Genomic DNA, 21,437 nt, shown 5'->3' on the forward strand with positions numbered 1-21,437 from the left:
ACCTACTGTCCAGTTTGCTCTGATACCTGGACTGCTGCTCACACAAAAGCCAAACCCTAATTTGGGATGGCCTCTTTCTACACAAACACACTCATTCACTAATGTCAGTAAAGGGACAGCATTAGTTGTACAGATGCATCACACACATCAAGAATAGCAGACACTGTAGATCACATGTGGTGTTTCTCACCATGGTGATCAGATTATCATCAGTCACTGGCCTCAGAGTGTCCACCACTGAGATGTAACCTAGGCGACGGGCGATTGACAGGGCGGTGTTTCCATTCTGTGGACGAGAGGAAACAGGAGAGAATGTCTGATCTGTGTCCTGCTGCTGTTGGCTGAACAGTGTTAGCAGGAGGTGACAGGAAGTGTTTGTTTACAAGTGTTTGTTCAACGTGCTTTGATGGGTGGTGTGTGTAACCGAGTTGAAGAGGTACGCAATGACACCTGTTCTGCATTCTCATGCCTTATTTTTACTGTACATCATGACTTAATGATACACACTTACATTTTCTGTGTGTGTGTGTGTCGCACTACATGCGTGTGTGTTGTATTGCGTGCGGATGTGTGCGACCCTGCTGACGAGGTCATTGAGCCCTTGTGATGAGCTCAGCAGGAATCTCCCATGATCCTCTCTGCTCACCACGGTCAGCTCGTTGGCCGAGGCTCCGCGCTGCAGCAGCATGGCGATGATGTGGGTGTGGCCCTGCTGCGCCGCCTGGTGGAGGGGGGTGTACCCGTTCTGGAGAGAGAGAGAGAGAGAGAGAGAGAGAGAGGAAGGGAGAGAGACAGAGAGAGAGGAAAGGAGAGAGACAGAGAGAGAGGAAGGGAGAGAGAGAGAGAAAGGGATGGAGAGAGAGAAAGAGGGAGAGAGAGAGGGATGGAGAGAGGGAGAAAGAAGGAGGGAGATGGAAATGCAGGGATAGACAGGGAGAGATGGAGAGAGAGGAGGGAGATAGACAGAGAGTAAGAGAGAGAGATGGAGTGGGGTAAGGGGTGGGGAGAGGGAAGGAGGGAGCAGGGTGGAGAAAGAGAGAGAGAAAGCGGAGAGGAAATGAACAGGGCGTGACAGAGAGTGATGGAAATGGAAAAATAGGGGGAGGCAAAGGAGACAGAGCGAGTGACAGGGATGGAACAGGAAGTGGTCAGGAAGAGGATGAGAAAGAGAGGAAAGAGGATGAGCAGAGACAGTGAGGGATGCACAGAGACGACACACGAGCCAGGACTGATACACAACAGAGAAGGTAAACAATATCCCTCCAATACCACGCAGTGGAGACCTGTCGGTGTGTGCGTGTGTGTTTACCCTGGTTTTGCAGCTGACTCTGGCCTGGTTCTGCAGGAGGAAGTTCGCCATCTTGAGGTTGCCATAGTGACAAGCCACATGCAGCGGAGTGTAACCCATCTGTTGGAGTATAGAGAGAAAGAGACAGAGAGAGAGAGAGGCAGAAAGAGAGATGAAGAGAGAGAGGAAAAGAGCCTTCTTGGTCAGCCTGCCAAACTCTCCTTCTGTTACCTCCCATCCTGTGAGTAAGAACAGAACTTTCCCTCGGGCTAAACAACGGTGTAAGATGTTCCAAAGCTCATGCAGAACCAACTGCCACTCGGTTAGACTGGAGGAAAACGGTGACACAGTTTACATTTGACGAGATCTGCATCTCCCGTGTGGAAGAGTAATGGGAGGATTGACTGGATGAGTGACCAGGGCTCCAAACAAATGAAGCGTCAGCAGCTAACATGCGTCTGTGTGTGACCTTGTGTTGGTTACCCTTGAGCTGCTGCAGATCTCAGCCCGCTGGCTGGTGGACGTGAGGAGCCTGCTACGGGTCTGAGCGTGTGTCTGTGTGTGTCTGTGTGTGTCTGTGTGTGTTTGTGTGTGTTTGTGTGTGTCTGTGTGTGTTTGTGTGTGTTTGTGTGTGTCTGTGTGTGTCTGTGTGTGTCTGTGTGTGTTTGTGCGTGACGTATGTACAGACACTAACACCTGCCACTCAGGTGTCTGACTGATCCTTTATTTATGCTGCACCACAGGACACACTGCTGCAGTGTGTGTGTGAGTGCTTTGTGTGCAAGCGAGTTTATCTTTCCTCTACTGAGAATACAGAGCTGTTGAAACAACTTATACTACAAACATCCTTAATGCAAACACACCCAAGCGCCACACTTTGTTGTCCGATATGTATCAGCACCAGTCACACACACTACTAACACACACCCATTACTCCACCCTGGCAACGCATTTCTTTTTGCTGAAACAAGGGGCTGAAAGAGGGTTGAGATCAAGGTCATGTCTTTGTCTGTGGTAGCTCATTTGGTTGCCGTGGGAACGGAGGAAGCATCACCTTGGTCTGGGGGTCGATCTCCGCTCCGTGGTTGAGCAGGACTTCTGCCACGTTCACTTTGTCCTCTTGCGCTGCCAGGTGGAGGGGGGTGAGGCCACTCTGACAGGGAGAGAAGCACACACACACACACACAGAGGTACACACACACACACACACACAGATACACACACACACACAGATACACACACACAGATACACACACACACATACACACCACACACACAGGCAGGGTGAGGATAAGCTTGTCACAGTGAGCGTCAGCGCTCTCATTAAGCATCTGCATCATACTTCAACTTCCTGACTGGCAGTGGACAGGAAGTGTGCGAGGCACTTGTTTTGAAGGGAGGTGAGTTTAAACTCTCTGCTGCTTCTGAAGCCTGCAGGTGAGGCCCGTCTGATCTAATCCTCCGTGCTAATGACCCAGCTAAACACAGAGCTGCTAATCTGTGTTCAACTAGTGTTCATTAAGATAACACCAGCCCCTCCAGCAGGATATTACCGGGCCTAATTCACCACTCTGCTCAGTGGTGGTGCGTCTAGTGAGTGCGGTTGAACGGACTGAAAATGTGTGTTTGTGAGAGTATAATACAGAAAATGTCTGTGTGGAAGAAGTACTGTAACTGCCTGTGTGTGTTTTGCTTTGTGTGTCCATATCTATGTGTGTGTGGATTTATGAATGTATATTTGTGTGTGTTGTATGTTTGTGATTCATGTTGTGTTGTCATTACTTCTAATGTACAGTGTACATCTACCTCATCCTGTGTGCGTGTCAGAGTGTTTACACATGTACTACCTCATCCTGTGTGCGTGTCAGTGTTTACACAAGTACTATTACACGTGTACTACCTCATCCTGTGTCCGTGTCAGTGTTTACACGTTTACTACCTCATCCTGTGTACGTGTCAGAGTGTTTACACATGTACTACCTCATCCTGTGTGCGTGTCATTGTTTACACGAGTACTATTACACGTGTACTACCTCATCCTGTGTACGTGTCAGAGTGTCTCAGTGCTCACCTTGTTGCCGATGTTGACGCTGGCGTTCTTGGCGAGCAGCAGGGACACCAGGTCCACGCTGCCCTCCTGCGCGGCTAGGTGAACGGGGCTGACCCCCTGCCGCGTCACGGCGTTGGTGTCCGCGCCGTACTCCAGCAGCGTGGTCCCAATGTCCATCTGGTTCTTCTTGGCGGCGATGTGGAGGGGCGTGTAGCCGTTCTGGAGAGGAGAGAGATGTCGTTAAACACGAGCACACGGCGCACCGTACACACACTGACTCCTATCCTGTTTCCTTTAACATGTATAGTCCCTGTCTTAGGATATGTGTTTGTGTGTACGTATTTCCTGACAGACAATACCGCTATAGAAACGGTCTTACCCCATGCCAATTCACCAAAAAGACATTTTGAAATACAGAGATTCAGTGTTACACTGCTAATCAGACGTCAAGTTTGGAGACCACTGTTTGTGTTCAGGTTGGGAGGAGGAGGTGGCAAACGACACCAAGCGGGACAATGTCACACTGATGCACTGATGCCCCCTAGAGAGATTCCTGTTATTATCTCTACACCTTCGACCTTTGCATCTCCCTCCTTAGCTGAACCCACACTACCAACAATGACTGCTGCCAGAGAAGTCCGATTAGAAGACAGCCTGTCTGGCTGGAGGGAGGGAGGGAGAGAGGGTGCACATTCCCTGACTCCTCCACCAGAAGCATGCTGTGGAGGAGTTCTGGGATTCTGGCACTAAGGGGTTGGGGTCAGGGGGGTCAAACTGTTGGACAAGTGGACAGTCCGTCCACCTTTTTTAAACTTGTGTTACTGGAAATGACTCAGAGGTAACTTTGGCTCTTTGGAGAACATCGTTTGATAAATGTCACAGGGCAAATGCTCAAACGTTGCCTCATGCATTAAACCTGATTTGTTTATCAGCCGTTTCAGGTTATTGGCTCAGCTTTTTCAGGCAGTTCAATTTGTCAGTTTTCCGTCCATCCTTCTATGGATGTGTGTGTGTGTGAGTGTGTGTGGGGGTGTGTGTGTGAGTGTGTGTGTGAGTGTGTGTGGGGGTGTGGGGTCAGTCTGTCTGTCTAACACTGGAGGAAGCCAAAGGAGGACAGGCAGCTGTAGAACACATCAAAATTGGTTTCCTGTCATGTGACTTCTTGGCGTTGCGTGCTCGCATCACACCAGGCCCAAACACTCTCCTTCCCATCACTCCCTACTTAGATTGATCACATTTCCAAAACACTGCTTGATGTTGAAGTAGACCAGAGACATCGACCGTAACACCAATTTAAACAGATTTATACAAGGGATAAGGAAAGAGTTGACAGGAAAGAGAGATTGTGAGAAAAGAGAGTGAGAGAAAGAGTGTGAGAAAGAAAAGGAATAGAAAGAAAAGGACAAATAAAAAGTGAGCAAGAGAGAGAGGAGAGAGAGATAGAAGAGAAAGAGGAGTGAGAGATATAGGAGAGAGGAGAGAAAGAGAGAGGAGAGAGAGAGAGTAAAGTATCTAAAGAGGTCCCTCACCCTGGACAGTTTTATGAGATGTCAGAACAGGGTTGAAACATGATTTTAAAAGTTGAAACAAGGCTTATAAGACTGAAAGCCGACCACAGGCGGACTCTGAGCCTAGCCACAGACGTCGCAGTTAACGCCTGCTTTACATTACGACGTCTTTTTCCAGACCAGTCCGCAGAGGGCTGGGACGTGCTCCAAGCGTTTGTGCTACAACTTTTGCCGATTAATGAGAGTTTTCTTAACTTTTACGTTTTGTGGGACTGCATTGAAAAGTTACAAACAGTCAGTAAAAATACACAAAATTGTAAACACAACTCAATTTTGTTGAAAAAAAGCAGTAACTAGGTTACCATGCTTTCAGAAAAGAACACACATAAACCTCTATAATCATTGGAACTACACTAAACGTAAGCTAGCTGGGAGTGGAGGCTGTGGAACTCCACATGGTGGTACACTGACACACAGACAGACACTTTAAGAATGATTCCAACACATGAAAAAGATTTCAAAGACTTATGAGCACAGTAACAGCAAGCAGACATATAAAGCTTTGACGATTTATGTTACTGGTTACCCTGCTAGGACCCATCCATCATGTTAAAACATGTTAAGTTTATGTGTGTGTGGTGTGGCGTGTGTGGTGTGTGTGGTGTGGTGTGTGTGGTGTGTGTGTGTGAGGTGTGTGTGGTGTGTGAGTGTGTGTGTGTGGTGTGTGTGTGAGGTACCTTGGCGGCAGCGTGGGGAGATGCTCCCTGATCCAGCAGCAGCAGAGCCACTCTCTGATTATCGTAGTGAGAGGCCACATGCAGTGGAGTTAGCCCACTCTATAACACACACACACACATGCAACACAGCAGCGCGTTAGAGTGACCCCAGACACCAGCATACCAGAGGGGAGAAGCAGGAACGTCAGCAGAGCAGGATGAGAAGATAAAGAAGTTCACGTCACGCAGTCAGAGAGCAGACAGACCGCCATGTTACGATGGCATGTGTGGTTGTGTGTGTGTGTGTGTGTTCACATGAGTGTGTGTGTGTGCTTATCTGTGTCTTTGTGTGTGTGGTGGTAGTGTGTGTAGGTGTGTGTCAGCAGAGGGTAAGTAAGTGTGTGTCATCATTAGAATAGTGAGCATGCACAGGATTATTTCACAGACACCCAAGAATCTGATAGTCGGGTCGTTTTCGGGAACGGTCCCAATCTCACTCAGTCCAGCTGGATCCCCCACAAGCCCACAGCTCTCCTCGTTCCTCAGAGGGGTGGAGGGGTGGAGGGGTGGAGGGGTGGAGGGGTGAGTCCAGCAGGGTAGAAAGCAGGCCAGTAAGGATGCAATCTGAATACAGTTGCTCTCTCACTCTCTCACACTTCCACTTCCTGCGGTCATGGCTGAGGCCAGTCTGGTCTCGCCGTGGTGTCTCTCTCAGACCCAGTTCAACGAGTTCACGTCGGGTTCGTTTGTTTTGACTCTCACTCTCTCTGCTGGTAGCTCACCTTTCCTGCAGCGTCTGGAGAGGCTCTCTTCTGGAGGAGCAGGCTGGCCACTTCGATCTTCCCGTACTTGGCTGCCACGTGCAGTGGACTGAACCCTTTCTGTTTGGGGATACAAATCAAATGCACCCCATCCACATGAGACAGCTATCGACATGACACCAAATACTAAGCAGACAAAATACTCAAGTTCATCGAGCATGCCCTTCTACTGTCTGACGGCCTAGAGAGTCACTGATCAGAACCTTTACGTCTATAAAGGAAACATACACTATTTAAACAAGAGAGTAAAGCCCCCCCCCAGTTTAGTCCCCTGGTGGTTATGCACGGGACTGCAGAATTAGCCAAACACTGTTTGGTGCCACTGTTCCCATGCTTTAGTGGATGACACAATGCAACCGTGTTCATCTCAGCCTCATCCCTGTGTGTTGAGGAGGGGTATTTTAAGACATTAGGTCATATTTTCCAGAGGAATGTGGAACTCCCTAAGATAAATCGCCCGTTTGGCACAGAGTAACGTTTGACCTAATTCATAACGCTGTTACAGGCTAATTCATAATCTCTTCTTACAGTGAATAGTTTTTATATGCTTCTTTCTGTTTTCATGTTTGAAGGAGGATGTTTGTGCAAGATAGATAAACAAGAGACACAGAGCATGGGAGAGAGAGAGAGAGAGAGCGTGAGAGAGAGAGAGAGAGAGAGAGAGAGAGAGAGAGAGAGAGAGAGAGAGAGAGAGAGAGAACGAGAAGGAGAGCACTGGGACAGTAGGGTTTACCCTTCATTAATCTATTTTGCTGACAGGGTCACCTTCAAGAAGGGCCTATGGCAACTCATCTAGATTACCACGTTCCCACACACATGTCCTGTACATGCACAGGCACACACGCCCACCATATCCCTGACGACAGAAACATCCTTCTTTCACCTTGAGCGTAGATCAGAGCACCGTTAAGTGCGAGTGGAGCTGCGATGTAATGAGCTACACTGACGTCATCTGACATGCGCAGAATGAGGATTCGCTTACCCAGCCGTGTCAGATATCCCAACCAACCTTGCTGGTGGCAGAGAGCCAATAGGAGGGCCGGTCTGCTGGAACGACACGCAGCCAAGCCCCCCAGAGGAGGCCTAACCCTAACCCTAGCCCTAGCCCTAGCCCTAGCCCTAGCCCTAGCCCTAGCCCTAACCCTAACCCTAACCCTAGCCCACTAACCTTGGTGGCGGCGGAGAGAGAGGCTCCGTGCTCCAGCAGCATGGCTGCCACGTCCTCGTGGCCCTCGCGGGCCGCCAGGTGGAGGGGCGTGTAGCCCGAGGTGGTGGCAGCGTTGGCTGACGCCCCCCTCTGGAGCAGCTGCTGGACGATGTCGGCCTTCCCCAGACGACTGGAGATGTGCAGGGCCGTCTGGTCGTCCTAGACAAACCACGGAGACGAGAGGCCGGGGAGAGAGAGGGTTATCTCTACGTGACGTTATGTAACCTGCTGAGTGGTTGGAGGATGTGGATGAAGCGCTTGGAGGGGAGATGTGTCGTAGCGGTACTGTGCGTGCGTCAAGTCGCGGAGAAGGTTTGCCAGTTAGATGTTGCATGAGGTTAGGACCTTCCTTGACCCCTGACCCCACCTACCTTGGCCTTGGTCTCCACCTTGGCTCCGTTCTGCAGCAGGTACCGGACCACGTCTGCCTGGCCCGCCCGCGCCGCCATGTGCAGCGCCGTCTCCCCCCGCTAGCAAACACACACACACACACACACACACTATGAGAAGGGTGCCAGTCGAAAGGGCCTTCATATTCTACAGAACAGTAGGATTTGCCACCTACCACGTTGGTGGTGTTGGGCGATGCCCCGTGATGCGTGAGAGAGTTAACAATGTTCTCGTGGCCCATGAAGGCTGCTACATGGATGGGGGTCAGGCCAGACTGCAGACAGAACGACACAGCAGCCATCAAAAGCAGGGAATTCAGATTGGATGTAATGGTGCAAAACCAAAGGAACCAGCTTACGATTCTTGCGTTTAATAGGAGGTTCCATTCTGATTCGATTTTTTTATTGGAAATACTATTGGATTTTTTCCTGTTTTACCTCAGTGACGGCCTGGATGGAAGCTCCGTGTTTTAGCAGCAGTTCCATGACTTTGACGCGGTTCTTCTTGCAAGCGATGTGAAGCGGGGTGAAGCCGTTCTGTCGACACAAAACCACAACACCTCAGACTAACCAGACACCTCTGGGATGATCGGGGTTTGGGGCACAGCCTGTTTCAAGATGTACAGTCAAGTGTGAGACGTAGGTGGGCTTGGATTTGAACCACAGTTCAAACACCGCTTCTGCTTTTTAGTAACATTTCTGAAACACCACACCCATTGTGGTTCAACTCACCACACAGCATGACAACATACTCAATAATGCATGTTGAGTTTTTCACACAAACACTCACAAGCACAGAGCCCAACACACACAGAAAAATATATTGTATTTAATATATATTTTACCTAGCTCTGCTGATCACCAAAACCCGAGAACTAACAGAGCAGAGATCTCTATAGAACCAGTGACAATTTAATCAGTACGGTTGTGGGGACAGAGGGATGGTCAGCATTGTCAAATCTTTTTTGAGTGTTATCTTTCTAGAATGAGGAGCTGTGTGAACAGGAAGTGAGCTAGGACGAAGAAAGTGACAGTTGCCAACCACGCCCGGAGCTGAGGAGATCAGGCACAAGCAAGAGGAAAGGAGAAGAAGAGATAACTCTCTTTATCCCCATCCTCTCCCTCTCTCTCTCTCCTCTCCTCGTCTTCTATCCCTCTCTCTCTCTCTCTCCCTCCCACTCCCTCCCTCTCACTCCCTCTCTCCTTCCCTCCCTCCTCTCCTCGTCTTCTCTCTATCACTCCACAGTGGTCAAACAATGTACCCCCTCTCTCTTTCTCTCTTTTCCCCCCTCCCCCCCTCCCCCCTCTCCCTCCTTCCCCCCCCTCACCAGTGCTTTGGCATTGGGGTTGGCCTTCTTGTCCACGATGAGCTTGGCCACCTTGTAGTGTCCGCAGTGGGCAGCGACGTGCAGGGCGGTCAGGTAGTCGTTGGTGACGTCGTCCACGGGGACGTCGTGCTGGAGTAGCAGCTGCACACAGTTGAGGTGGTCCCCCTGGGTGGCCATGTGGAGCGGAGACAGGCCGTTCTGGAGAGGACACACACACAGTGTCAGTAACGCTCTGACTTTGCTGGTTTGGTCTTGTGTGAAGGCTCAGACTCATTATTTATTGTCAGCTAATGTCATGATTGAAATACTGTCTTGCTGTCCCAGAATTGTTATCACAACATTCTACGAACTACGCCAGGGGTTGGATAAAATATATTGTTGAAGCGTCCGGTGAGAATTTTTACGATAAGGTCACAGAGGATGAAACATGTCAACGTTAGCCCTGCAAACGAGCATCAGAGTTATACAATCAGTGTGACTGAAGAGCACAAGCCCAGTCTAGGGAGTCCCTTGTTATAATCTGTCCACACAACCTCATGTGAGCAGCCCTGTGTGACGTCCCAGCATGCAACAGGGGCGTGTTGATCTCTACCTTGGTCTTGGACAGGAAAGGAGCTCCGCGGTCCAGTAGGATCTCCACCACCTGCTCGTGACCGCTCCTCGCTCCACAGTGCAGGGGAGTCAAGCCGTCCTACAGAACCACAATCACACAGTCAACAGGGCTAGAACCACAACCACACAGTCAACAGGGCTAGAACCACAACCACACAGTCAACAGGGCTAAAACCACAACCACACAGTCAACAGGGCTACAACCACAACCACACAGTCAACAGGGCTAGAACCACAACCGCACAGTCAACAGGGCTAGAACCACAACCACACAGTCAACAGGGCTAGAACCACAACCACACAGTCAACAGGGCTAGAACCACAACCGCACAGTCAACAGGGCTAGGACCACAAGCACACGGTCACAGGGTTGCAGAACCACAACCACAAAGTCAACAGGGCTGCAGATGTAGTCATGCCCCTTTTAACATAGATGAAGGTGGATGGATGGATGATCTGTATAAAAACCTGGTAAATAAGTAAACTGACTAATCATAAACAAATTGATACTTATACATGTATTTGTATGTATGAGTAGGGTTGGATAAATATATGTTGGTTGTATATGTAGCATTGTGGACGAGGCGTGTTCAGGGTTAAACGAAAAAGTGGCAACAATTTTGAGAGAAGTATCGTCATGTAAACTGTCAAACAGCACAGCATGCATCACACAGACCAACTCATCTTGGGACCGCATTGTCTGAATGCTGGCACACATGACACCCTCAACCAGCCTGGCTGTTTCCACCTCTGAGAATAGTAGCCGACATACGGCGGTAGTTTCGGTCTCACCTTGGTCTTGGCGTCTATTTTGGACCCTCTGTCCAGCAGCAGTTTGACCATGTTGCTGTTCCCTCGTTTAGAGGCCACGTGGAGAGGCGTGATGTCGTTCTGAGGAGGAACATAAGGAGCAGAGAGATGAGAGCAGAGGGGGGCGAAGAGTGAGGAACTGCGAAGAACTGGGTTATTTTCTTTGGCATTACTTAATAAACAGCTTTGAATAAATCCAAATGGATTCTGAATTCGCCTCACAAAAACGGGTAAGGTGCTTCAGAATGTGTTGCAGTGTTTAGTATGTTGACTGTGGTCGAGGGAGATGCAGTGCCCCTCCTGTCCAGCAGAGGGCAGATTGTCCTCACCCTGGCCATGAAGTCTACCGCTGCTCCTCGGTTCAGCAGAAGCGTAGCCACGTTGATGTTGCCGTAGTGAGCTGCGATGTGCAGGGGCGTGAAACCACTCTGTGGAGAGCAAACGCACACACGTACACAACAACATCATTCAGGTCCGGAGTTTTAAACGATTTGCTCCCTATTAAAACTGATAAGTGTTATATATAAATCTAAACATGTATTAAGTACTGTTAGTCTGTGCACAAAGACACATGTATCAAGACTTACAAGACTGTAGGCTACTCAATGTGGCAGAGAACGTCTTTCTCCTCAGAAAACCAAACATTGGTCCTACTAGTATGGTATTAATGGAATGTTGTTATCAACGGGTGTGTATACCATACCAGCAGTTGGCTTCATGAGCTTCCATGAGCTTCCATGAGCTTCCATGAGCTGTCATGAGCTTTCATGAGCTGTCATGAGCTGTCATGAGATTGACATGTAACACATTCAGGAAACCACTCCAGGGGACAGACACCAGGACATAAACCCACATTGTTGTTTATGTAGTGGAAACACCAGTATCAACTTACATGTGAGCGGAACATTCTAATACATTTGAAACCAAACTATATATTATCAAGGAGTTGAACTGCCACTAACCCACACATCTGAATGTATTTCATTTGGGTGATGTGATTTCCATGTAAACCCCTGGCTTAGCGAGGAACAGCTGCCCAAGCACAAGCCAGACGTAGGAAAAAACTGCTTCCTCACAGAGCCATCCAATCAAGCGAGGATTCTTAGATAAAGCTATCCAATGACAAAAATCCTAATTTCAATTAGCCAATAATCTCTAAGCAAGCATTCCCATAGTTCTGTTATCGTGTTAGGTCATTGATTTCTGTATGTTGCCAAAGTATCCAAAACAGCTGTCCTAAATGAAGCAACAGACAATACTTTCTCAAGATTATAAAAATAGAGTTTAAAAGTCAAATCAAATCTTTTCCCATCATTTCCCATGACTCTGTGTCTGTAGATATTCAGTATACTTTGGGCTAAACATATGGGGATCTGTATGGTTAGCACTGTAGCATCCTAGCATTAGCATCTTCCATCATGCAGCTATATTACCAAGCCACCTTGGTCACCAGCCAGCCTGACTGTCATGCTACAGTAGCACACAAGCTGTAAGAACCTGGGCCCAGGTCTGATCTGGTCGGGCCTAGGTCTGACCTGATAGGGCCAGTTTGATCCACTAGAAATCAGACAGCGTAGTAATATGGCTACTGGCCCATGCATTAAACTACAGTCGTTGGTGTTATGAGTTCAGGAAGATTAACAACTAACAAACTCAATCCACTAAGTATACTAGGTACTTGTCTGTAGCTGGGAGGCTGGGTTCACTTGATACTCATCTGGTGAGCTTTTGTTAGCGCCCAAATGCTGTTGAGGATAGTCCTGTACAAGTAAGCATGCTTGTACAGGAGCAGTTGTACAACGGTATTGTTATCAAAACCACTTGTTTCTTTTTTGAGAGATCTTACCCCACTCTCATTACAGTGAGTGTTGTGATTGCTAACTTCTTGCACTATACAATATAGGACTTCCAAATCGCTAACTGTAGACCAACTAGCAAGATAAATAAAGTTTGGTAAAAAAATAAAATTTAAAAAAGAAATAAATGTTTGTCCACATATATCTGCATTCCAAGGAGCATCTCAAATATCTCATTTTGAGGAATTCCAGGAAGTGCTCCTACCCAAACATTCGTTTGGAAACCAACCCATGTAGCCTCCCGCTACAGAAACCATCAGGTATTAGTAAGCAGTCATGCTGAGTCACATAGACCTTAACTATCTACTGCAGTTTCAGTACCAGGAAGAGATACACTACATGAAGGAAGCAATGGGGGGAAGAGAGGAAGGGAGGGAGGGAGGGATGGAGGGGGAGGAGGGCAGGAGGATAAGGGGTAACAGAACCAGAGGAGGGGGGATAGGGCTGCAGCATCACTACTGAATGACACAGGAAGGGGGGCGGTTTCTGTGCTCAGGTTGTCTTTCTCTACATGGGGCTGCGATGGATAAAGTGAGTACTTTATACAGATATACCTCTGTCGTTCTATTCACCATCATCTATTGAAGGGAGAGGGGGCCGGCCGAGGGAAGAGAGAACGGGTTGTTAGTGTGCACTGTTAGTGTTTCTGTCAGACGTTAGAAACAACACTGTCAAAGTTAGAGGTATAAGTTAGCGTAAGTCCAGTTTGACTCATCAATTTGGTTCATGAGGACAGAGTGACTTTGCGTGGTGCAGGTTCTCTGTTAGACTAATGGCTGAGTCTCTAGTCCTTCTACCAGCTCACTGATCGATATAAAGCATTTACGGTATACAGCGTGTTCCTACACAGCACCATAGCAGTTTGATAAGGACAGAAAGATAGAAAAATACGAAGTTGGCACAAGGTAAGGCCTGGCAACAAAAGAAAGAGAGAGGGAGGGAGAGAGGGAGGGAGGAAGACAAGGAGAGAGGGAGGGAGAGAGAGAGAGACAAAGAAAGAGAGACAGAGAGAGAGAAGACGGAGAGAGAGAGAGAGAGAGAGAGAGAGAGAAGGAGAGAGAGAAGACGGAAAGAGAGAGAGAGAGAGAGAGAGAGCAGCGAGGCCAGTGGGGGGCCTCACCTTGGACTCCACGTCTGCGTTGTGGTCGTTCTGCAGCAGCAGGGCCGCTGCCTTGGTGTCGTCCTTGCGGGCGGCGATGTGGAGCGCCGGGAGGCGGACTTTGCCCTTGGTGTCGTTCTCCAGGAGCAGGGACACCACCTGGTCATGACCCTGCTGGAGAGCCACTGCCAGTGGGGTAAAGCCATCCTGTGGAGGGGGCGGGGCGGGGGGAGGATGAAGGAGAGGGAGGAGGGTCAATAGGGCACGGATGAAGAGGATTAGGGTCGTCTTGGGGAGGGATTTATTACACGAGAGTGTTCTGAAGTTCTTGTGCAATGTTATGAAACGCCAACATTCTCACAAGAGCAAAGATTTGAGGGATCTCTGACCTTTATTTTGACCGTTCAATTCAAACTAAATCAGTTCTTTGTTTTCAAACCTCATTTCTTATATCGGTCGTCATATTTTTTTTTCATTTACAAGAAAGCTTCTTCGATAACAGCTGGTCGTACATCAAACAAACAGTGTGGATTTCCCAGCAGCAGCTTCTTCTCCTGCTGAAGTGTTTCATTACATAACGTAGGAGCCATATAGGAGCACTTCTATCCCACGTCCTCTCCCATGGTCATGCATTATTCATCCTCCCTGCCACACTGCATGGGTGTACAGTATATGTGTGTGTTTGTATACAGGGGCACATTCTGCCTCCCCCTGCTACAATGTAGCAGTGTGTGTGGGAGTCAGGTGGCTGAGTGGTGAGGGAATCGGGCTATTAATCTGAAGGTTGCCAGTTCGACTTGTGTCCTTGGGAAAGGCACTTCACCCTACTTGCCTCGGGGGAATGTCCCTGTACTTACTGTAAGTCGCTCTGGATAAGAGCATCTGCTAAATGTGTGGGTGTGTGTGATTGTGTGTGTGTGATTGTGTGTGGGTGTGTGTGATTGTGCGGACCAGCGGCTTGGACCAGTGGGTTTTACTGGTTTTACTGGCTGGGATTTGATTAGAGGCAGCAGTTCCAGCAGCCAGCAGTCTTATCAGTCTCCCCTTGTAAATCAGGTCATGGGAAGTGTGTGTGTGATTGTGTGTGTGTGCATTGTGTGTGTGTGTGTGTGTGCCTGTGTGTGTAAGGGAGCAGACTGGGAGATAAAAGACCTCATGTTTGACCTGTTCAAGGTCACGCAGCTTGGCTATACAATCAATGATGCACTGCATGGAGAGAGAGAGAGAAAGAGAGAGAGAGGGGTGGTGATGGTAAAACATAATTACAAAAACGGAGGGCAAAGGGTACATGGACATCAGTAAAAAAAGACAGAAAGAGAGAGAGAGAGAGAGAGAGAGAGAGAGGGAGAGAGGGAGAGAGAGAGAGAGAGAGAGAGAGAGAGAGGGAGAGAGAGAGGGAGAGGGAGAAGGGGGATGAGGAGAGGACAATAGGGGAAGGCAGAACAAAAGACGTGTGTGGCGAGGGGGATGTTTCGAGAGGTTGTATGGAGGGATGCAGAAAAGACATGCAGTAAATAAGAGTATGAAGGGGAGAAGTAAGGTAGAGATCTAAGGAGGAGGTGAAGAATACACAAGACGGACGGGTCCTGACCTCCGTGGCCATGCTCTGACTGGCGCTGTGTTCCAGCAGGAAGCGAACCACCTCCAGGTGATTCTCCTGGGCCGCCATGTACAAAGGAGTGAAGCCATTCTGCAGGGACAGGACCACACACACACACACACACACACACACACACACACACACACACACACACACACACACACACACACACACACACACACACACACACCCTTAGTACAAACGAAACAATCCAGTGTTTTAAATATGTATTTTGTCACCTACTGTATGTGCAGACAGAGTTAGTATACTTTAAGTACATTCTGCAACACAAAAAGGATTTAAATCATAAATGTAAATCAAAAACCCACATTCTCATAATCTGGGTTTAATGAGAGTGACCGCTTGTAATAATAGTAATATAAGCATGACTCACTACATGACTGACTGACTCTCTGGCTGCCTGGTTGACTGAATGACTGACAGAGGTTTGGAGGAGAGAGGAGAGGAGAGAGTCCTCTATTGTACTCTGCTCTGCTTTCCTCTACTCTGTTTTAGGCTTCCCTGTTCTCCTCTCCCTTCTCCTCTCATTTCACTGTGTGTGAATTTTGTTTTTAGAAAAAAAGTTTCGAAGGTTGAGTTCTTTTTTTCCAGAAAAGGTGAAAAAAAAGGTTGGAAAAAACCTTTTGAAAAAAAGCTCTACTCAGAACACTGTCAGAAGACTGTATCTAACCCCTGAGTCTGAGGTGTGTGTATCCCACCTTGGTACACACACTAGGTGTGTATGTGTACGGTATGTGTGTGTGTTTGTATGTCACAGTGTGTGTGTGTGTTATAGATACCCCACCTGGGATTGTGCGTTGACATTTGCTCCATTGGTCACCAGCTCTTTCACCACTTCCGTTTGCCCAGCCAGGGAGGCTATGTGCAGAGCAGTGTTTCCTTTCTGCATTACACACAAGAACGACAAGCACGACTGTTAATCTCTCCCCCACCTGTCCCTGAGTGCTTGTCCCAGTGTGTGTGTGAATGTGTGTCCCCGTGTGGAAGTCCCCCAGGAGTGTGTGTGTGTGTGTTGGAGTGTGCGAGTATGAGTGTGTATGTGTGTGTGTCCGTGTGGACGTCCCCCAGGAGTGTGTGTGTGTATGTGTGTGTGTCCGTGTGGACGAGTGTGTGTGTGTGTTGGAGTGTGCAAGTATGAGTGTGTGTGTGTGCCCCCTCCGTACCCCCCATACTCTGGCAGAAACCTTAGCCATGCCTTTGTACCAGAGGAATTCCACCCCTGGCATCCCCTTCCCTCTCATGCCAGCCTCGTGTCACTTCCGACGCTCGGTGTCCAACGCATAAACAAGCTCCCAACAAGCCTCAGACGAAAATAAAAAAACGTATTTTTATAAACCCGATCCTCGTTCAAAGGGGCCGGGTCGACCCCCCCCCCCCACACACACCCTCGGACCGCGTGATGAGAGGGCTCTGAAGGCAGCCATGATGGTGCTGTTGTGGCACAAGAACAGCAGGCAGCATGTCCTGTTCCAGGGGGGGCGGGGTTCTGACAGAGGTGGGAGGTGTCTGGAAACCCACAATACAGACAGAACAGCTGGACTGATCTGCAGAATGCTCACAGACAGACAGAACAGCTGGACTGATCTGCAGAATGCTCACTGACAGACAGAACAGCTGGACTGATCTGCAGAATGCTCACAGACAGACAGAACAGCTGGACTGATCTGCAGAATGCTCACAGACAGACAGAACAGCTGGACTGATCTGCAGAATGCTCACTGCATGTTTTTGTGCTGCTTCTGATGTCACCTACAGTACAGTACCTGCTCTCCTGTCTCTCTTCCGAGTCAATAACCAACTATTCTATTCAGTTTGATAATATTGATTCTATTCTATTCTATTATTTCAGTTTGATTCTATTCTAATCTGTTTACTGTATCTACGTCCTTCACTGTTGCTCCTGACTGTTCTGGAGACCTTCAGTAACCCCAAACCTCAATTCAAGGTACAATGATTTTATTCATGGTCATTTTCATGAACACCACAAATATCGTTTTTTTTCTGTGCATTTGTTCTTTAGAAGTTATTTTCCAGGCAGTGCATTTTCCATTCCAATGAATTGGATTTCCAGAGCTTGCTTTACTCCTGCCTGTATAATTTATCAAAATCAACACACAGGCCTTCAGTCTAATTACAGAGTAATGAAGTGAGGACAAGTCCCTTGTTCACAACATTCAGAAGGAGACCAGCTGGATATGAAGTAGGTAGTCACAGAAATAGCCGCATATCATGCAGTCAAGATGCATGAAGCATGAATGCAGAAAGCAGTCAACTTTCCATTGACCGCACACCACCTCACAAGCACTGCTCTTTCAATCGTCAATGTGACACGTTACATAAGGACAGATAACAGACCTGAAAGCCTCTCGCTTTTAGACTCTGCGTCCTCAAGGTCTGAGCACACAGGGTTTAATTAGAGGAGAAGATTCATTTTCATTGATGTCGAATCTATCATAATACTGCTTACAAGTTTTATGCAAGCCCTTCTCCCATGGGAGAGACGGTAAAAGAAACCCCACTCTCCGGCGTCTTTCCATCAACACAGAGTTCCAGCCTGTCGCCAGCATCTGGCTCGCTCTCGACCCACTGAGCTAAAGCCTCACCTTGGTCGCTGCGTCCACATTGGCTCCCAGCTTCAAGAGTTCAGAAACTACTTCCACATGGCCTTCCTTGGAGGCAAGATGAAGAGCATTCAGACCATTCTGGAAGGAAACAGAGAAACACAATAGTTAAAATCCAGCATTACCAGCTTAGAAGAAGGGTAGTTTAGGAATATTGCACTGAAGACATAGTAGCGTCCAGTAGAAGAACTATACAATAAAACAAACAATCAGCTAGAACAGCTCTGCTCAGCAATCTGTTAGCAGACTGTGGTGGTGGACTTTGTTTACATTTAGTCATTTAGCAGATGCTCTTATCCAGAGCGACTTACAGTAAGTACAGGGACATTCCCACAGAGGCAAGTAGGGTGAAGTGCCTTGCCCAAGGACACAACGTAATTTGGAATGGTGGGGAATCGATCCGGCAACCTTCTGATTACTAGCCCGACTCCCTTACCGCTCAGCCATCTGACTCCCTGCCTCCCTGTGTTGCATCCAGTAGGCTACATTCACCCACCTGGTTGCAGATGTTGATGTCCACCCCAGTCTTGAGGTAGTCCAGGGCCTTCTCCAGATTCCCGGCCCTGGCCGCTCGCAGGTAGCTGGCATTGCTGTCTGACTGGAGGAACCAAGAGAGAGGAGATGAAGGTCAAAACAGGGATGATTCGAGGGAAGGAGAGAGAGCAGGTCGCCACTTATCGATGGCTATCAAACAAAAAAGCACACACACATTTCCACCGAAACATCTTGAATAGACCCCCTACCAGGTACTCAGTCATTACGGCTTCCTCAGATTCACTCAAGACAGGACGCCGACACAGGGACAGATCGATCCTATAGAATCAAAGCAAACTGCTGAACGCAAAACTCTGCAACTCCAGGGTTCCCACAATGTAGGCTTGCAGGTGCCTCATCTCCGCTCTCTCACAGCGGGCAAGCAAGGGACGCTCTAGAACCACAATACCCCATCTCCGGGAACAAGGTCAGAAGCTCATCCCCCTTCATCGGACACCAGAGGGTTATTCTCCCAGCTACATCCAACTCGACCGTCTGAAAACTCCACGCTAGGACCTTGAGATGTCAGCGGTTAGTCCAGGCTGAAACCACAAAGACGTAGCTACCATCCAAGGAACTATCCAAACCATCCAGGGATACAGAGAGATGCAACCGAAGAGCGCTTTCTCTACCCGCCTACGACCACAGACACCCACTCTCGTTATGCTCTGCTGTCCTTTACCTCGTAGAAAGAAGGCTTTGTATACAAAAATAAAATGATGACACAAGCATTTTGGTGGTCGGGTTTCGCCTGTATAACAAATTACCCGTGCGAGAGGTGAATGCGTGTGTGTTGCGCATGTATATGTATGACAGATGAGATGTGTGCAAAGAGAGGGCAAAAAAAGGAGGGAGGGAGAGAGAGAGAAAAAGAAAGGGGGAGAGAGAGGTAGAGAAAGACAGAGAGAAAGAGAAGGGGATAGAGAGAGGGAGAGAGATAGAAAGAGAGTGGGAGAGGCAGTGTTGATGTGTCCTCTCAAGTCAGGTCGCTCTGGGACACTTGACAGATAGTGACACACAGCAAACGATGCACCTTGGTTGGCTGCAATCTAACCACGGTCATTCCCTAACAGAAACAACGCTGGCTTAGTGCACATCAATGCCCTCAGACAGACAGACAAACAGACAGTAAAGGGACTACAGACTAGATTCCCTTGCATCGTACTGAAGTTTATCCAGAAGTTTAACCTGCTACCTAAGACTCTTAAGATAAACTGGGCAAACAAACTAACTTCACCAGAGATGCCGACCACCATGCGAGAATCGGTGACCGTGAAAGCACAGCGGTGATCAGGAGTCAGGTGGCTGAGCGGTTAGGGAATCGGGCTGGTAATCATAAGGTTGACAGTTCGATTCCCAGCTGTGCAAAATTAAGTTGTGTCCTTGGGCAAGGCTCTTCACCCGACTTGCCTCGGGGGAATGTCCCTGTACTTACTGTAAGTGGCTCTGGATAAGAGCGTCTGCTAAATGATTAAATGTCCGATGTTATTCCAGGAGAAGGGCAGCATGGTGGAGGTCAACAACACCAGGTCTGATGCTGTCAACCTTGAGAAGATGGCTGAGGATGGTGACCAAGGACCATGGCCAATTACAACCACCGAGCCAACATATGGACTCAGCAGTAAAGCTGGGTGACTTAAGGTCAAGGTCCCAGTATTTTCTGCTCAAGGACCAAGGTTTTGGTCAATCGGTAGTCTCATTTTTATGGTGGAACACAGGGTCAAATCTCTAAAATGAGAATCTCATTGTTAATGTTTAAATGAATGTCTGACTGACAGAATGATAGCTTAGGTAATATATAACAGAGTATTCCGAGGAACGGTAAAAAGTTAAAAGGAATCTTCTTTGTTTTATAACAAAAAGCTCAGCTGACACATTCCAGCAACAAATCAATTTCAGACAATAAGCCGTTACTTTCCATTGGATGAAATGCTCTTCCTATTTTTTACAATCAAACAAAACAGTAAAAAAAAAAAAAAAATGCCTTTTTAGGCTAATTATTTACAAAATAATCTTGATTATCGGCCTAAAACAAAACATCAAACTGACACTTTCATCCCCCTCCGGCTGTTTCTTCAGTTCTAAGCCCTCAGTCTGCCAGAAGGCTGGATCTCCCTCCTGGTCCTCTGTACTGACAGATGATGTCCTTGTGTGAGCAGGGTGACACCGCTGGTGATCACATTGCCCAGCTAGATGTTACAAATAAAGTAAACCTGTTACTGTATATTGTTAGTATTATTATTATTATAGTTCCGTTGCTGTATATTGTTACTGTTATAGTTTTTATTACTAGTTGGAGACAACGGGGGACTGGCTGTTTTCATCCTTATTCGTATAAGTATAACCTACTTTAGAGTTCTTTCCCCTGGAACAGATTTCATGTTCCAACTGAGGGGGGCTGTCGTTGTTTTGGTGTGTGGGGCTGCATCAAATACCCTTTTTGCTCTGTTAAATTGCTGCACTAGTCCACACTTGACCGGTGGGGATCTCATTCTATTTTGACTGTAACTGTTAGCTGCTCCTGGCATTCTCTAATCCCTGCTCTCCTCTCTGTCCCCCCCCCCACACATTCCCTGTGGTGTGGGGGGTTTGAGCTGTCAGGACCTGCTTGGTCGTCGGTCTGCCAACGCTGAACCAGGTCGTCACCCGGAATCCAGTCTCCATGACGGCCAACAGCGAGTTTCCCGGTCCCATCCAACGTCTATAAAGCCGAACAATGGATTTTGGTGTTTCAAAACCCATTGACACTGTATGACTATGTTTAGCTTGTGTTCTGCTCCTCTCTCTTACCAACCGTCTCTGGAGGAGGGGATCCCTCTCTGAATTGCTCCTCCCAAGGTTTCTTCCATTTTTTCTCCCGGTGGGAGTTTTTCTGGGAGTTTTTCCTTGTCTTCCTTGAGGGTTTAGGTTGGTTGAGGGGCAGTTCTATGGGCGCATGTGAAGCCCTCTGTGACATGCTTGCGTGTAAAAAGGGCTA

At 48.1% G+C, this 21,437-nt stretch overlaps 1 protein-coding gene across 1 annotated transcript in view; it reads right to left on the reverse strand.

Annotated features, from left to right (window-relative positions):
- Nucleotides 1-21,437, reverse strand: part of LOC124474051 (ankyrin-3-like) — a 64,984-nt gene that overhangs the window by 37,839 nt on the left and 5,708 nt on the right. Inside the window, exons 3-22 of the mRNA XM_047029905.1 lie at nt 18,423-18,524; nt 17,909-18,007; nt 16,090-16,188; nt 15,276-15,374; nt 13,706-13,891; nt 11,059-11,157; nt 10,712-10,810; nt 9,900-9,998; nt 9,308-9,505; nt 8,418-8,516; nt 8,156-8,254; nt 7,962-8,060; nt 7,552-7,749; nt 6,345-6,443; nt 5,584-5,682; nt 3,360-3,557; nt 2,343-2,441; nt 1,310-1,408; nt 647-745; nt 191-286 (exon numbers count right to left, since the gene is read on the reverse strand). Of these exons, the coding sequence (XP_046885861.1) occupies nt 191-286; nt 647-745; nt 1,310-1,408; nt 2,343-2,441; nt 3,360-3,557; nt 5,584-5,682; nt 6,345-6,443; nt 7,552-7,749; nt 7,962-8,060; nt 8,156-8,254; nt 8,418-8,516; nt 9,308-9,505; nt 9,900-9,998; nt 10,712-10,810; nt 11,059-11,157; nt 13,706-13,891; nt 15,276-15,374; nt 16,090-16,188; nt 17,909-18,007; nt 18,423-18,524 (2,364 nt within the window). The remainder of the gene's footprint in view (nt 1-190; nt 287-646; nt 746-1,309; nt 1,409-2,342; nt 2,442-3,359; nt 3,558-5,583; nt 5,683-6,344; nt 6,444-7,551; nt 7,750-7,961; nt 8,061-8,155; nt 8,255-8,417; nt 8,517-9,307; nt 9,506-9,899; nt 9,999-10,711; nt 10,811-11,058; nt 11,158-13,705; nt 13,892-15,275; nt 15,375-16,089; nt 16,189-17,908; nt 18,008-18,422; nt 18,525-21,437) is intronic.

This window comes from Hypomesus transpacificus, chromosome 11, assembly GCF_021917145.1.
Source record: "Hypomesus transpacificus isolate Combined female chromosome 11, fHypTra1, whole genome shotgun sequence".
In the NCBI taxonomy this organism is placed as follows: domain Eukaryota; kingdom Metazoa; phylum Chordata; class Actinopteri; order Osmeriformes; family Osmeridae; genus Hypomesus; species Hypomesus transpacificus.